The sequence below is a fragment of the Phyllobates terribilis genome, unplaced genomic scaffold (genome assembly GCF_046119375.1).
Source record: "Phyllobates terribilis strain yellow unplaced genomic scaffold, ASM4611937v1 Scaffold_8__6_contigs__length_399053987, whole genome shotgun sequence".
In the NCBI taxonomy this organism is placed as follows: Eukaryota; Metazoa; Chordata; class Amphibia; order Anura; family Dendrobatidae; genus Phyllobates; species Phyllobates terribilis.
In genome coordinates, this window is record NW_027362768.1 from 285,441,623 (window position 1) to 285,459,061 (window position 17,439).

The 17,439-nt window shown below is 42.3% G+C and overlaps 1 protein-coding gene across 2 annotated transcripts in view; it reads left to right on the forward strand.

Annotated features, from left to right (window-relative positions):
* CACNA1I (calcium voltage-gated channel subunit alpha1 I) overlaps positions 1–17,439 on the forward strand; it is a 737,039-nt gene that overhangs the window by 489,032 nt on the left and 230,568 nt on the right. For both annotated transcript variants that reach the window (XM_073644335.1, XM_073644336.1), the window contains exons 9-11: positions 6,016–6,167; positions 9,266–9,451; positions 11,843–11,960. In XM_073644335.1, the coding sequence (XP_073500436.1) occupies positions 6,016–6,167; positions 9,266–9,451; positions 11,843–11,960 (456 nt within the window). The remainder of the gene's footprint in view (positions 1–6,015; positions 6,168–9,265; positions 9,452–11,842; positions 11,961–17,439) is intronic.

The following is a 17,439-nucleotide window of genomic DNA, read 5'->3' on the forward strand; positions in this document are numbered from 1 at the left end:
CATTGCATTCTGTCTCACATGAGATGGTCATTGTGACATGTTACAGCACACAAGACAAAAACTATCACTCCATGTATTCCTAGCAGGTTCAAAATTGCTGAACTGTTCCTCCATTATCAGTGTTGCTGGGCTCTAAATCTAAATTTAAGTTTTGTGTAAGAGCAGAAAAGTTTTTTTTAGGTTGATGTAAAAAGTGCTTAAGCAAAAATATGGTCAAGAAGCAAACAAACTTGTAAATGTTAAGTCGGCATGTTCTGTATATTCAATTATATTCTATGCTACAAGTGTCGGCATCGTTCACAGCTTGTCTTCTTTGTAATGTCTAGGTGTAATGTGAAGAAAAATAGCTGTTAAGTGTTTTACAATCAATCCCCTTAATTAGTAACATTTTCTGTTACTGTATACTGTACATTAAATAACTGTGAGGAACTGGAATATCAGCATAATAAATCAAAGGAGTTTTCCATGTCAGACTTTTTAAGAGCATCATTGGGGATCGTGTGAGATGACTGTTTAATACTATTTTTCTTTCAAAATTGCACTTATTATGGTATTATTTGTGTTATTTTTCTCCAAAAAAAGCGTAAAAAATTTACACGGAAGACACAATTTTTGATTCAGCGTTTTCTGGTGGATTTTTTTATGCTGTTTTAGTGTATGGGCATTTTTCTGCTTCTATTTGATTCATTGGGCAAATTTGAAGCTTTTTTTTAGGCATAAATGCCTCAAGAATTGAGATACTGCTTTTTTTTCCTTGCTAGAAAAAACATGAAAAATAATAGTACCACGTGTACGATATGAGTGTTCTCTAATTGGAATCAATAGGAAGCTTATTAGAAGAGTGTTTGAAGCATCTTATGATGTGGAATTAGAAGCAGAAAGTGCTCCAAAATATTTATCAAAATTTCAGTGTTAAAATACCGTAAATATAGAAACCCCTCTGCAAAATAACAGAATTAGGCCAGGTCCAGCAGGCCATATACCACGGACTGTATGCGGACTGCAATGCCCAGACTGACCATGGTCCCCTGACCTGCACTTTCAACTTCTTGTATGCCTATGATGCTGCAGGTTCGTCTATTGTTACCTAAAAAAAAAGCTTTGAATTTTCCTGACGTTGACAGATGAGGAAGAAGGAAGGCAGGAAACATGTTATACAGTATATGAATAGTACAACATATGAGTTGTTTTTTCCCAAAGAGAACTTTTATTGACTAAGACACTTTATTATTATTATTATTATTTATTATTATTATTTATTATTATAGCGCCATTTATTCCATGGTGCTTTACATGTGAAAAAGGGGTATAATACAAGAACAATTACAATAATCTTGAACACAATGTGACAGCGACTGGTACAGAAGGAGCGAGGACCCTGCCCGCGAGGGCTCACAATCTACGAGGGATGGGTGAGGATACAGTAGGTGAGGGTAGAGCTGGTCGTGCAGCGGTGTGGTGGAGAGATGGTTACTGCAGGTTGTAGGCTTGTCGGAAGAGGTGGGTCTTCAGGTTCCTTTTGAAGGTTTCCACGGTAGGCGAGAGTCTGATACGTTGGGGTAGAGAGTTCCAGAGTAGGGTGGAAGCACGGGAGAAATCTTGTATACGGTTGTGGGAGGAGGAGATAAGAGGGGAGTAGAGCAGGAGATCTTGTGAGGATCGGAGGTTGCGTGCAGGTATGTAACGGGAGACTAGGTCGGAGATATATGGAGGAGACAGGTTTTGAATGGCTTTCTATGTCATGGTTAGGGTTTTGAACTGGAGTCTCTGAGCAATGGGGAGTCAGTGAAGAGATTGACAGAGAGGAGAGGCCAGGGAATAGCAGGGGGACAGGTTGATTAGTCGAGCAGCAGAGTTTAGGATAGATTGGAGGGGTGCGAGAGTGTGAGAGGGGAGGCCACAGAGCAGGAGGTTGCAGTAGTCAAGGCGGGAGATGATGAGGGCGTGCACTAGTGTTTTTGCAGATTCATGGTTTAGGAATGTGCGGATCCGGGAGATATTTTTGAGTTGGAGTCGGCAGGAAGTGGAAAGGGCTTGGATATGTGGTTTGAAGGAGAGTTCCGAGTCCAGGGTTACCCCAAGGCAGCGAGCTTGAGGGACTCGGGAGAGTGGGCAGCCATTGACGTTGATAGATAGGTCAGTTGGGAGGGTTGAATGAGATGGCGGAAAGATGATGAATTCTGTTTCTTAAAAGTTCCTATAAGCATCTAATTGGGGATATTTCAGTTTTATGAGTAAAAGCACTAAAGTTATAGAACTTCAACACCTGCTGTACGTTTTAACAAAAGTTTTATGAAATGGGGACACCTTTGGGGTATTTTTTTATTTTACTTAACTGCATGTGTTTATGGCTAAAAGTCATTTTTGGGATTGGTTTTTATTAAAAATTTTGTACTGTTTGTCTTCTATAGGCTATGTGTTGCATTGACTATTGGTGGCTGTAGAATGGGTTAACAGAGAATCCATCAGTGAGCTCATTCTGATGGACCAATAAAATAGTTTGTAACTCTTTTATCTGCTTTTTTCTGAGCTCCTCTCACCTGGTTTATGCCCACAGACCACATCAAAGTTGAATGCCGCTGTTAAACAAAGAGCCTGTAAAAACAAAACGGTGCAAAATTTTTAATGAAATCGCATTGCAAACATTATTTTTAGCCCGAAATACATGCATGTAAGTAAAATAAAAATTGTTCTCATAAGTGAACAACTGCCTTTGACAGGTGGGAACCTTTTTTTCTGAAAAGGGCCATTTGGATATTCATAACATCATTATTGGGCTTTACAAAAATATCAACTTAAAAATTAGCCTACTATATTGGATCAGACATTTAACTCACCCCAATGTGATGTCTGGAACTGCTTTTCCTTGGCACGGAATAGGCTGTTAGCTGGTATTAATGATGTTGCTATTTGCAATTACCGCATATGGCGGATTATAAGACACATCAGATCATAAGATGCACCCCAAATTTTGGGGAGGAAAATAGGAAAAAATGTTTTTTAATAAAATGGGGGTGTATGTTATAGTCTGCTTTTATGGTAGCTTACTGGTGAAGGTAGGGTGGTGGCTGCGGCGGAGCAGGGTCCCAGGAGGCAGGGTCGCTACTGCAAGAAGCTGGCGGCAGGAGTGGGGCGATGCTGCAAACCCTGGGCTGGGAGGAGGGGGTGCTCGGCGGTGCAAGGCTGCAGCGGGTCCTGGGCTTTCAGAAAATGTTTGCAGAGTCCCCGCACTTCTTATCGTTTTCACTGCAGTGGACATTGGGAAAATGGCTGCCAGACGTGGTGTATGCACAGATTGAGATCTCGGGAGCCGATATCTCAATCTGCGCATGCGCCGCCTTCGGCTATTTTCCAGAAGTCCACCACAGTGAATACGATGGGAAGTGTAGGGACTCCACCGAGATTGCTGTATATACATCACATAGGAAACACCGAGACTGCTGTACATACATCACATAGGAGACACCGAGACTGCTGTATATACATCACATAGGAGACACCGAGACTGCTGTATATACAGTACAGACCAAAAGATTGGACACACCTTCTCATTTAAAGATATTTCTATATTTTCATGACTATGAAAATTGTACATTCACACTGAAGGCATCAAAACTATGAATTAACACATGTGGAATTATATACTTAACAAAAAAGTGTGAAACTACTGAAAATATGTCTTATATTCTAGGTTCTTCAAAGTAGCCACCTTTTGCTTTGATGACTGCTTTCCCCACTCTTGGCATTCTCTTGGTGAGCTTCAAGTGGTAGTCACCGGAAATGATCTTCCAACAATCTTGAAGGAGTTCCCAGAGATGCTTAGCACTTGTTGGCCCTTTTGCCTTCACTCTGCGGTCCAGCTCACCCCAAACCATCTTGATTAGGTTCAGGTCTGGTGACTGTAGAGGCCAGGTCATCTGGCGTAGCACCCCATCACTCTCCTTCTTGGTCAAATAGCCCTTACACAGCCTGGAGGTATGTTTGGGGTCATTGTCCTGTTGAAAAATAAATGATGGTCCAACTAAACGCAAACCGGATGGAATAGCATGCCGCTGCAAGATGCTGTGGTAGCCATGCTGGTTCAGTATGCCTTCAATTTTGAATAAATCCCCAACAGTGTCACCAGCAAAGCACCCCCACACCATCACACCTCCTCCTCCATGCTTCACGGTGGGAACCTGGCATGTAGAGTCCATCCGTTCACCTTTTCTGCGTCACACAAAGACACAGTGGTTGGAACCAAAGATCTCAAATTTGGACTCATCAGACCAATGCACAGATTTCCACTGGTCTAATGTCCATTCCTTGTGTTCTTTAGCCCAAACAAGTCTCTTCTGCTTGTTGCCTGTCCTTAGCAGTGGTTTCCTAGCAGCTATTTCACTATGAAGGCCTGCTGCACAAAGTCTCCTCTTAACAGTTGTTGTAGAGATGTGTCTGCTGCTAGAACTCTGTGTGGCATTGACCTGGTTTCTAATCTGAGCTGCTGTTAACCTGCAATTTCTGAGGCTGGTGACTCAGATAAACTTATCCTCAGAAGCAGAGGTGACTCTTGGTCTTCCTTTCCTGGGGCGGTCCTCATGTGAGCCAGTTTCTTTGTAGCGCTTGATGGTTTTTGCAACTACACTTGGGGACACTTTCAAAGTTTTCCCAATTTTTCGGACTTACTGACCTTCATTTTTTAAAGTAATGATGGCCACTCGTTTTTCTTTACTTAGCTGCTTTTTTCTTGCCATAATACAAATTCTTACAGTCTATTCAGTAGGACTATCAGCTGTGTATCCACCTGACTTCTTCACAACACAACTGATGGTCCCAACCCCATTTATAAAGCAAGAAATCCCACTTATTAAACCTGACAGGGCACACTTGTAAAGTGAAAACCATTTCCGGTGACTACCTCTTGAAGCTCATCAAGAGAATGCCAAGAGTGTGCAAAGCAGTCATCAAAGCAAAATGTGGCTACTTTGAAGAACCTAGAATATAAGACATATTTTCAGTTGTGTCACACATTTTTGTTAAGTATATAATTCCACATGTGTTAATTCATAGTTTTGATCCCTTTGGTGTGAATGTACAATTTTCATAGTCATGATAATACAGAAAAATCTTTAAATGAGAAGGTGTGTCCAAACTTTTGGTCTGTACTGTATATCACATAGGAGGCACCGAGACTGCTGTATATACATCACATAGGAGGCACCGAGACTGCTGTATATATATATCACATATGAGACGCCAAGACTGCTGTGAATACATTGCATAGAAGAGACTGAGACTGCTGTCTATACATCACAAAGGAGAGACCGAGACTGCTGTATGTACATCACATAGTAGAGACTGAGACTGCTGGATATACATCCCAATGTGGCACTGATACTCTGCTGTATAGATCACAGATGACACAGTGTGACTGATGCATTCATCACACGAAGAAGCGAGATAGGAGCGCAGAACTGTGCTAACTCTGCCCACAAATATCATTCTGGCACTGGCCAGTGTTAGGACGTAATTCGGTGTTGCGTGCGCTGAGGCATTCAGATGTGAATGCTGTATGTGCAATCTAGGAAAAAATTAAAGTGTTGATGGCTAAAAAAAATTGCCCGAGAATTGGAACAAATGACATTGTGAACCGTAAATGACCCGCGGGCCAGAGGTTCCCCGCCTCTGTCCTAGGACATGCAATCGGCCTAAGTGCTGTGAAACCTTCTGATCACTTGAACACTCGAAAGTGCCATTCCACTTGGGCTTCTGTTGACTCCACTTGTCTTTTTCCACATGACTGAATGATAAGTCATTTCACATGTTGGGCTGATCTAAAGGCCCCAGGGAAAGATCATGCTGAGCAGATACACACTGGCATAGTGATTCCTTAGCTCTGGTGCACAATTATTCTAGCAATTTATGAGTTTACAATGGTCAGATGTTGATCTGCGCGATTTGATATTGGTGGCCTGTACTACATAGTAGCCAGTATTACAAATAGATCTTAAACTATTTATTTGTCTGTTCCAACAGCCGGAGGAGCTCACCAACATCCTAGAGATCAGCAACATTGTCTTCACCAGCATGTTTGCTCTGGAAATGATGCTGAAACTTTCTGCCTTTGGTCTTTTTGACTATCTTCGAAACCCCTATAACATCTTTGATGGCATCATTGTCATAATCAGGTATTGTAGATGCTATTTTATACTTGTTTCTCAACTTCTAGAACAATTTCCCTAATGTGCTGATATGTTTAATTCTAGAAGATTGGTAATCATCTACGCTATTAATGTAATTAGTGAAGGTTTTACCTGCTGCTTATATCTGCAGTGGTTCATCTATGCTGTTTTATTCTGGTATATTGATTGAGTTTCCATGATTATCAGTCTTTTTATAATAAAATGCTGGCCCGCTGTGTACAGAAAATGCAGATGAATCTGTGCATTAGTTCAGTGTATAGCTTGGGCAATGGAATAATTTAATATTTGCATTAGACTTACAGTATGTTTCTAATGATGAAAATGTATATGCTTTTCTATTCAGATGCTTCACATTTAAAGGATATAGACACATTTGACATAGATTTTTTTTTCATATGTTAGCAGTTAACGTTTGTTTAAAAAACAAATTCTGCAATTTTCACACATTCATTCATTTTCAGACAGATCCAATTTTTTAGATTTTTCTCTTGAGGGAGTGTCCCTCCCTGTAATACATGCTGTATGTGAGCTCTAGGGTGCTGCTGTCTTCACTTGCTTTCATATATCAATACAGCTCCAGAACTGTACTTATTGCCTCTCCATCTACTTTCCTCCTTGTTTATAGACTGATTTCTCTGCCCTCCATAAACCTTTAGATACTTTCCATTTTTTTTGCCTGTTAATCTGTGTACAACCCCTCCTCGCTCCTGCTATCTCTAACAATAAAAGAAGAGAAAAAGGAGCAGAGAGCTGCTAGAACCAGGAGCTGTGGCAGCTTTGTGTCTTTTTTGGAGATCACTCAGGATCACAACAGTAGTGCATTTTCTTTAATGAAAACTGTTCAGCAACAGTTGCTTCACTTTGCATTTAGGAAGCAAATTCACATAAAAAAATTCTGTGTGAAGGTGTACATAGCGATAAGGTCTTAGGACTTAACTGCAGCCATTGTCTTCAGTGGTTCAGTGGCTGAATGTCATCATAGGACACTGCCTGAGAGGTGGCACCAGAGTGGCAGATGATTGGATTTCCCTTGTCTCCGGCAAAGTTTGAAAAGTTGTGAAAACCCCATTAAAATGATATCTTACAAAATTTTAAATGTAGCCATCTTTTTTACTTGACCGAGTTGTAATATTTTAGTGTACATGATGAGAGCATCACATTACGGAAAACCATTTCAAAATACAATCCAGGGGCGATCAGCTGTTTGCCTTAGGTCCTCCTTGCAAACAGTTGATTTTGCCAGGGAAAGCCACAGCCAGCAAGACATCTATGGTGCAGCAGTCATTGTAAGTTAAATATAGTGTAATATTACATGGCGACCATTCAGATAAATTGCTGTCCTTGTAATACAAGGGTGGCTTGAGTCCACCAGAACAGGACTCCCTCATAAAGAAGGGTCCAAGTACAGGACCTCTCCCTCTATGTCATCCATATACACTAATGGGGCATATATACTTGGTTTGCCATCATGAAGCAACCCCTTTGAAATAAACACCAGCATATAAAATCGTCTCAGCAGCTAATGGAGATAAGTGATTCATATGGTAGGACAGCAGCAAGGCAATATGGCTTCAGTCAAAATCTGTATATCATGGGAGGGTGAAATGTCATTAAAGGAGTTATGCAACAAAAAATCATTTATCATCTATCCACCTTGTCTTGGGCGTCCAACCACCAGATCTCCCACTTATCCCAAGAACAGGGGTCCCAAGTCACCTGCGTGAATGGAACAAAGGAATGTTCACTGTTTATGTGAGCAGTGGTCACCTTAATTTTCACTGGGAATATGGGACCTCCATTCTCAGGATCGGTGGAGATTCCAGTAGTCGGACGTAATATCACTAGAGATGAGTAAACCTCAACTGTAAAGTTTGGGGTTCATTTCGGACACATGTCCGGTGCTGAACGCCAAACACTGACTTCTCCTGGAAGTCAGTTTTAGTGTTCGGAGTTCTGGGCGAAGTCCAGGAGAGAAAATGAGAGATTTACAAAACCAAAGTTCGGGTCCCCATTGACTTTTATTGGGTTTGGGTACTGGTTAATGTTCAGGTAGAGTTCTGGAACCTGAACCAAACTTTGGACTAAACAGACGAACCCGAACGTCCACGGGTCCGCTCATCCCTATTTATCACCTATTACTCTGATAGGTGATCAAAGATTTTTATGGGAGAATTCAGGGTTACGCAACAACTAAATTGACCTGTGCCTACTTGAGATTCTGAACCTCCAGAGCCCATTTACACAGAACTTGGGCATCTACTTATAATTGCGTTGTAAATGTATTATTATTATTATCATGGCACATCACAGTATCAATTAGTTCTTATTGATTATTGGGAAATCATCCGATAAGAAATAAAACCTAATGTTCCACTACTGTGTCAGATCCTGGGTCCACCAGAAGATCCACTGGTCTTTAGTAGTCAATCTAACCCACTCTGTGTGGCTACTTTCTGTTGTTGTTTTTTTTTTCACATATACTGTAATTAATAAAATGATTTTCCCACAAGCTTCATGGCATGTTCAGTTCTTAGGACCATGATGATCTTATCTCACTTTTCCACTTATGTTATAGACTTATCTACGTGTTCCCATCACTTGTTTGCTTTACCACTTTTTAGGTTTCATGTATTCTGTTATCTTTCTTGTTGCAGTCATTTGCTATCACTGTCTTCATCATTGTTCCTTCCACCCTTCCCTGTAATTAGATGTTTTCACACACAGAACAAGACCCTTCTAACCTAGAAGAATCCATGTTGAAGAACAGAGTTTTCAGTTATGAAATATGTATAGCTAGGAATCATTAAGTCTTTTTTTCTCTATAATGATCATTTACAATTCATATTCCCCAGCATTATTAATATCTACAGCAGGTTTAATCGGCCATTGCTAAAATAACTTTACTCTTTCTCTCACTGGCTTTGAAAATCACTGTAATTACTGACTTAGTATATCATGCAAGGAAAATTTAAGAAAGAGTTAGAAGTTGAGGAATATGTTTTATATGTATTGATTTCTTTTCCTGTCTAATAATCACATTTTCTATTAATTGTTCCTAATTACTGCTGGTGTCTTTTCCCCAGTGTCTGGGAGATTATAGGGCAGAATGACGGTGGTTTGTCCGTTCTGAGAACATTTCGTCTCTTGCGTGTGCTAAAACTTGTGCGATTCATGCCTGCGCTGAGGAGGCAGCTGGTGGTCCTAATGAAGACGATGGACAATGTGGCCACATTCTGCATGTTACTTATGCTCTTCATCTTTATTTTCAGGTGAAAAAAGCAAAAGATTTATATGTAATATATCCATAATTCCTTTAATTTACTGTACTATATATTAGAATTACTAATCTCAATATGGCGGCATTTTTAACCTATTCATTACTGCAATTGCCCCAAAACGCTACTTGTAGTATAGTGTGTGGTAAAGCAACTTGCTTGGCTCTCACAGAGGCAAACACAGGAAACACGTCTCGGATTAACTTCCAGCAGGTTTATTGATATATGACATAAACCACAGCATGGTGCCACAAAATAAACCTGTCCTGTCCGGGATAATGAAAAACAAAAAGTTAAAGTATGGTACAGTCCATAGGGGAGCGGGGTTTCGCCCACTCTGGGTAGCACATTAAGGTTTTACCACAAAGTCCTTCTGTGGAACTCTCTGGCTTCCACACACATAGTCTCGAGACTTCCTCCTCCAGACCACACCAGAGAAAAAAAACAGTGACTGAGCATTTAACTTTCCCAGCCACACCCTGGATGTGGAGATATGTTGAATGGTCTCCCACCCTTGACAATGTCATCTACAAAAAAACACTCCCTTTTAAAATGGTGGTTTAATCCCCCAACACATAACATACTGGAGGAAACTTGTAGGTTTAGTTCACTGATGCTAGTAGCCGCAGTGAAACATATCTCCCCTCATATATATCAATGACTGTCACAAGTGATAGATCTGCAAGAAAAGTGTGAGAAATTTCATTGGCCTTGGATATTATCAAAGCTGTTGAAACTTAAAGGGGTTATCCAGTTTATCTGTAGTTATAGGGATCCTGTCAGGTCTGATAATACTATTGCATTATTATTGCTATTAATGATATTAACCTATATAGGGTTAATCTGAAGGTTAATCGTGTTATGAAGGTGCCTGGCCACTGTACTGAAAGTGCAGCATTCGGGTGAAAATTAACTTTATTTCTCTCTGGAGCTACCGGCTTTCAGTCATGCAGTTGTGCCGGCGCAGCAACAGTCACTGCTCACAGCACTGAGAGCGGCAGCATGTCCCTGCAGTGATTGACAGCCGGCTCTGTAGTGCATTAGGGCTTATAGCCACTGCTCTCAGTGCAGTAAGAAGTGATTGTAGCCATGCAGGCACACCTGTATGACTGAATGCCGGAGGATCCTGGAAGAAATAAAGTTAATTTTCTCCTGGGTGCCACACTTTGTGCTCTGTGGGCGGGCACCTTCATAACACTATTAACCTGCAGACTAACCCTACATGACTAACCCTATATCTGCAGGTTAATAGCACTGTCCAACCTGACAGGGTCTCTTTAACCAAAGTGTTGTGGTTGTGACTTTGTGGCACTTACTAAAATTTAATATGTTTTCTCCTCATGCATGCAGCCTTAGTGCAGCCTTCCTCACAAACTTAACAGAGCTCCTGTTCTCAAAGAGGCTGCTGATGGAAGAGTGTACCACCAGACCTGTCCATCAGCTTCCTTCAATTAAAGACTTCACATGGGAAAGCTGTTTTTCTTCTATTGGAGGAGGCTGATGGAAAGAGCTGGTCACTTGCAGGCTTGGACTGGCCTACAAGAGAACAGGAGAATCCTCCGGTGGGCTCCCATGTAGGAATGTGCTCTCCATTCCACCTATATGAGAAGTAGTTGGCTTAATACATTTCTTTCACTATGTACAGAAAAGGGCATCATCTCAACATTCATTTAACAAAGAACCCATTTATTATTATTAAAGAAACATAGGCAAATTTGTGAATGAGGATAATGTGATATTTGCATGTAGCCAAAAAGTGGGCCCCCAGAGTCAATGCTTTTGGTGGGCCCTTGGCACCCCTGTCTGGCACTGGTCACATGACCTTCTATTATGCTCTACAACACCCCAATTGGACTTCATGTTCAACATGATGATTTTTCTGAAAAAGTGTGTATAATCCTAACACTAGGCTTAAAAGGAACCTGTCAGTTGAATAATGCTACCCAAATCGTGGGAAGCAGGGATCAGAGCCCAGATCCACGATTGAAGCCAAGTATGTTTTTCTCTGAAATGCTCCGGTGTTTCATGGAAAACATAGTTTGAACATTCGAGGGAGCTACCTGACAAGTCTGGAGCTGCCTCCTCCCCACACCGCTCTAGTTGATTGACAGACCTTTCCCATGTGTGTACATCAGGATCTTTAAACTATGTTTTCTCTGTAACACCGGAGCATTTCAGAGAAAAAAATACCTGGATGCAATTGCACAGTCAGGCTCTGATCCATGCTGCCTGTGGTTTAAGCAGCATGAATCAGCTGACGGATTCCCTTTAAAGGTATGCAAAGTTATGAGGTGTTAAAACCTGTATTAAATATCTATCTAGAAAAAACAAACAATGTTTCAAGCAATATAATAGTAATAATTATTTTTTTCTTTCCCCATACAGTATTCTTGGGATGCATATTTTTGGATGTAAATTTAGTCTTAGAACAGACTCCGGAGATACTGTACCTGACCGGAAAAACTTTGATTCTTTGCTTTGGGCCATAGTTACAGTATTCCAGGTATGTCCTTGAATTCTTCATGAATAATGTAGTTTTCATATGTATTTTTACATGATTATACTCTCTATATGCATTTTATCCATACTGTGAAATTGGCCTAGGCACACTCATGTGCACTGGAAAATGTGACTAAGGGGAGGTTATTCGAGGTTTTTTTTTTAACCAAGTAATATTAGTTATTAGATGCTTTCCAGATCTCTACTGTCAGATGCTCTGCTGTGAACAGAACAAATGAAAGGAAAATTCAAAATTCCTATCTTCTTTCAAAAGCCAGCAACTTTGCAAATTACTTTTTGTTCAAATTTTTCCCCATTCGCAATATAACGCTCCTTTTTTTGTCTTTAATTGTGCATTTATTTGTACACTTTCTTTAATTGTTCTTTAATTGTACATTGCTTATTGCCAAGTGGGCTGGCCACCACCACTGTCTAGGACCAGTGGTCAAATGGATGCAGCGCTTACAAGCTCTTTCCTACTGAGCTCGTAAGCACTGCACTGAGGCCAGCCAGGACAGCTGGATTGAGTGGTTAGCTCTTATTCTCTGCCATCTCTCTCCAGCCCCACTGAGCTTTCAAATCAGCAAACTGGAAAGGATGCCTCGTTATAACAGCATTGAGAGTACACACTATTCAGGCTAGCCGTGCAACAATGTGGCTGGACTTAACTGTCACTTATGCAGGAGAACCTACCCACCCAGCAAAAACAAAATAAGGAGGCTGGGGAGCGCTGTGCTCCTGCTTGATAAGTCTGTCTGATAGTAACAGTTATGCTTATGTAGCACCCTGAGGATTCGGCTGCTACAGGGGTATTGCACCTCAACCCAGAGGTGTGATATTCCACTCCCGGGTAAGGATGGAGTGTGGATCTGAGCTCGGTAGGCTGCATGCACTACACACATCCCATTTCCGAGGAGCAGACCGACGGTACTCCCACTTAGAAATGTGCAGGTACGACCGAGTCTGTTCCTGGCTGGAGTGGGAGGGGGGTGGTACATCCCAAGTAGTGTAGGGGCAGATAGGGGGAGCAGCCTGGGTAAAGATAGGAGCTCATTGGGTGCTGGTCGCCTGAGCTCACACATAGAGGGTGTATATAAGGTGGGCACCATCAAAGAACAGGGTCAGTCTGTGAGTCTTTGCAGAGAAGTCAGAGGAAGAGGAGCAGAGCAGTCCCAGAGAGAGAGAGAGGAGAAAGCAAGAAAGACCCAGAGGGGGAAACAGAAAAGGAACTCTGAGAACCCAAAGTCCATCAGCGGGTGAAGAGTTGGCATTAGGGTACCGGAACCCAAGCTGGTGGGGGCAAAAACACACCCTAGCCAGAGACCGGAGGCCGTGGGCAGCGTCTGCCACGGCCACCCACCACATCCACCCCGAAGGCATACCACGTGGAGGGTCAGGGAACCCAAGGCCAAGGGTCTCCCAACAGAAGGCCCGAGGGAGCTGGACCTGGGTGGATCAATAGTGGGGACGGCCAGAGAAAGGACAGAAGGAGAGCTCAGGGTCACGCTCCGGACTCGCTTGGGGGTTGGCTGGATCCAGGACCTGGTGGATGCAGCACGGCTCGGGTGGTCACTTGAAGCTGGAGTGACCGGAACATCAGCAGTGAGTAAATACCCTAAACTGCACAACCCGACTCTGTCTTCCTTTAACATCTATGCTGCACCACCACAACCCCCATCCTCTGCACCTGACCCCCTGAGGCTATACCCCACCCGTTGGGGGTTATACCACCAAAAGCTGCACCTACACCATCAGCCTCAGCGGACCGTGCTGCAGCGGCGGCCATAGTGACCGCAATACAACGGGTGGCGTAGTCGACAATAAAGAACTTAATAACATCTGTAGGACTGCCACATACAACTGAGTTTGACACCCTGGGCACGGACCGGGTCACAGCCACTCGGAAGACTACAACTCCCATCTGATCCGGCTCCGGATATTCCCCTAAAGAATATGGCCCAGGGGGCGCGTCACTTACATTTTAAAGAGCATTTCAAGTTTTTTTAAACAATATATAAATAATAATGATGAGCGAGTGTGCTCGTTTAACCCTTTCACCTAGCACGCTCGGGTGCTTTCCGAGTATCTTCGGAGTTCTCGTATATTATGTTGGAGTCCCTGTGTCTCCATGATTTATGGCTGTTACACAGCCTAAACACATGTGAGGATTCCTTAATAAACAGGCAATCCCTGCATGTGTTGAAGCTGTCTAATAGCCATAAATCATGCAGACGCAGTGACTCCAACACAATATACGAGCACGCCGAAGATACTCGGAAAGCACCCGAGCGTGCTCAGTGAAAGGGTTAAACGAGCACACTCGCTCATCACTAATAAATAAGTAAAAAAATAATATATTTCTCACCCATTTAATCTCTGCATTTCCAGTACAAATTCATTGATCCTTCCAAATAGTATTCTATTTACCTTGACTGCAGCTTTGATGTCCTTTATCCTTCATGTGACCACTGCAAGCAATCACTGGCCTCATCAGTCTCATGCCTTGCCGGGCTTAGGTCAGTGACAGTCTTGTTATGTATACAGGATGTCTACGCTATAACCAAGGTAAATAGAAGACCAGCTGGGTAGATCGCCATCGAAGTGCTGGAACAGCAGAGATTAAATAGATGCATACACATTTTTTATTTATCTGTCCTGGCTGCTGTATGCAGCTTTTTTGAATCATGATTTCATCTATATTATACTTCTGAATAAAATTAATTGTTTCAGCAAGGCAATCTTATTCTGGATTATGTATGTCAAAGAGGGGTAGCCTGCTGAGAATCCCTCCACTAGCCAGCTCAAAGAGCTGCTTCAGACTTTAGCTTTCACTCTTGCAGACTCGGCTTATCCATATATATTACATGCACATCCATTTATTTTAATGACAATCATATGGCAAACCCCTTTAAGACGTGTTGTCAGTTAGGCAACACATTATGCAGAATTCAGCCTTAGTTACATATTAACATATGTATAATATTTTAGTACAATATTTGCATTCATACCTGAATCATTGTGTGGGCTGAGATCCCAGAAGACAGTTTTTAAAAACCCCTGAGATATATCTCTTACCTGACTTCCTTTCTCAATGCATATTGCTGAATAATGAAAAGTAGCACGCACTGGGCAAACGACATTAATATAAAATGAATTGCAAAGTAATAAGAACATTGTTTTCAATTCACATACCCAGCATTTTGACTTTAGCATGTATTTCCAGGGATATTTCTTTTAAAGATGTGTGATGGGTGCAGATTTACTAATTGTGCTGTACCACAAAGTAGCATGCAAGTATGTAATAGCAATATGGTTATGACAATTTTTCCATAGATGCCTCATGTTAATTAAAGGAATCTGTCACCAGGTTTTGTTGCCTCATCTGAGAGCAGCATAATGGTGGAAAAGAGACCCTGATTCCAACGATGTACCATTTAGTTTACTGTGTGCAGCAATTGTGACTCAATCAGAGTTTTTAGATGTACCATGAAGTGGAGCTGAGAAAGCTAACCTCGCCCACACCACTGCTTTCTGTGTACATAGTCTATTGACACTGAGCTGCTTATCAGAGTAGAGGGCATGGTCAGACTACTTGGCCTGTGGGAGCTAGCCTGGGCAGTGCTAATCTCTTGGTGATAAAAGATTCATTGTATGGAAACAATAGCACACAGCCTAATAAGTGACAGATCCCTGAAATCTGTGTCTCAGCTCCTATCTCCAGCTGTACTCTGATTACATAGGAAAAAACAGCTGACGGATTCCCTTGAAATAATGTGGCATAGTTTCTGAATTACATCTAAAATATAAAGTCCACCATGGGACTCCCTTTCTGAGCAAGAATGAAGAGTCACATTGTACTGATGGCCTTCATTTAAAACTACATTTCCATAGAGCTGCCACAGCTGAAATGCCTGGCTGACCAATGGTACATGCACTTGACATGAGAATTCAAGAAAAAAAAACAGCACAGCGCCATATAATTTGACTTTTTATAGCTCCACAGAACCCTTCTCCCAATACAAGGGAACTGGGAATAGATAAAACTATATTGAAATAGCCACACAACTTTTATAAGCAATCAGCCACAGCCATGTCTAATCCTGGGGGAAAACATGGTGTTATCCAGAAAATCTTAAGCAGAAAAAAACAAAGGAAAATCAGATAAGTTACCCAAAGAAACCAATCAGCTTCCAGTCTTGTATTTAGGAGCACTTGAAAATTGAAAGCAGCAACTTAGTGCATTTCTATGGGCATCTGCTTGACTTTTCCTCTCCCCCACTGTTTTCTTGCAATATATGAAATTTTGTCTATTTAGTAGAGTTGAGCCACCCCCGTAGTGTTCGGGTTCGGTTCGGTTCGTCGAACACCGATGTGTTCGCCGAACTGTTCGTCGAACTGTTCCTCGAACACCGTCGAACACCGTTAAAACTAATGGCAGGCAAACAAAAACACATAGAAACACGTAGAAAACACCTTCAAAGGTGTCCAAAAGCTGACAAACTGCTCAGAAGACACAACTAACACATGGAAAAGTGACAAGTACATATAGTCATGCGAAAAGAAAAGAGGTGGAGGAGTAAAAGGAGGGGGAGACACAGATATAGGCATGTCATGCCCTTCTAAAATCAAGAAAGGCTGGAGTAAAAATCTAAAATCAGCCTACCAACACCCAGACGTCGTGACAAGAAAATTAAAAAAAGAAATATCTTTAGGTAGAATGGCGGTTCCATTCAGAACACTTTCCTTACAAGACGTAGTGGTATCCCCGTTGTGAGTTGTGCCAAAAACGGAATGCAATACATTCGGACTAATCCACCATTTGTCATATCCAAGGGGCAGGTCAGTAAACGACAACGTCGATGCGGTACCAAGTACAGTAGTATATACTGTACATCCTTTGACAAGGCAATCAGGCGGATCAAGAAGTTGGGAAGGGTCATCCTAATGGCCAAAACAGACATTCCGGTTACTTACTACCTGTGCCTCCGAATAGTGTCCACCTATTGGGCTGCTTCTGGGAAGGAGCATACTATATAGATCGCTGTTTGCCCATGGGGTGGTCCAGATCCTGCTCACTATTTGAGGCGTTTAGTTGCTTCCTCGAATCGGTTGTAATGAACGTTTCTAAGGGGGCACATATTATCCATTACCTCGACAACTTCTTATGCCTGGGCCCAAAAGATTCGCCACAGTGTGAATACACGCGGTAGTCCATCTGTGAGAAGGAGAGAGCTGGAAGGAGAGCGAACACCACAGAGCCGAGGGGTTAGATGGAGAATGGAAGAAGGAAAGAGGGCGAGGGAGGTAAGGGAGTACAGTGGAAGGCCGACCTGAGCTCCCCCACATTCCTGCTGGGCGGGGAACAGCCCTGGGATGAAAAGCCGCTTGCGCATCCCTTTGAGGTTACGGGCGTGACGCTGGAGTGCGAAGCCGACACGGCCAGTCCGTTCCTGCCCGTGCGACCTCCGTGTCGCCGGGTTTGT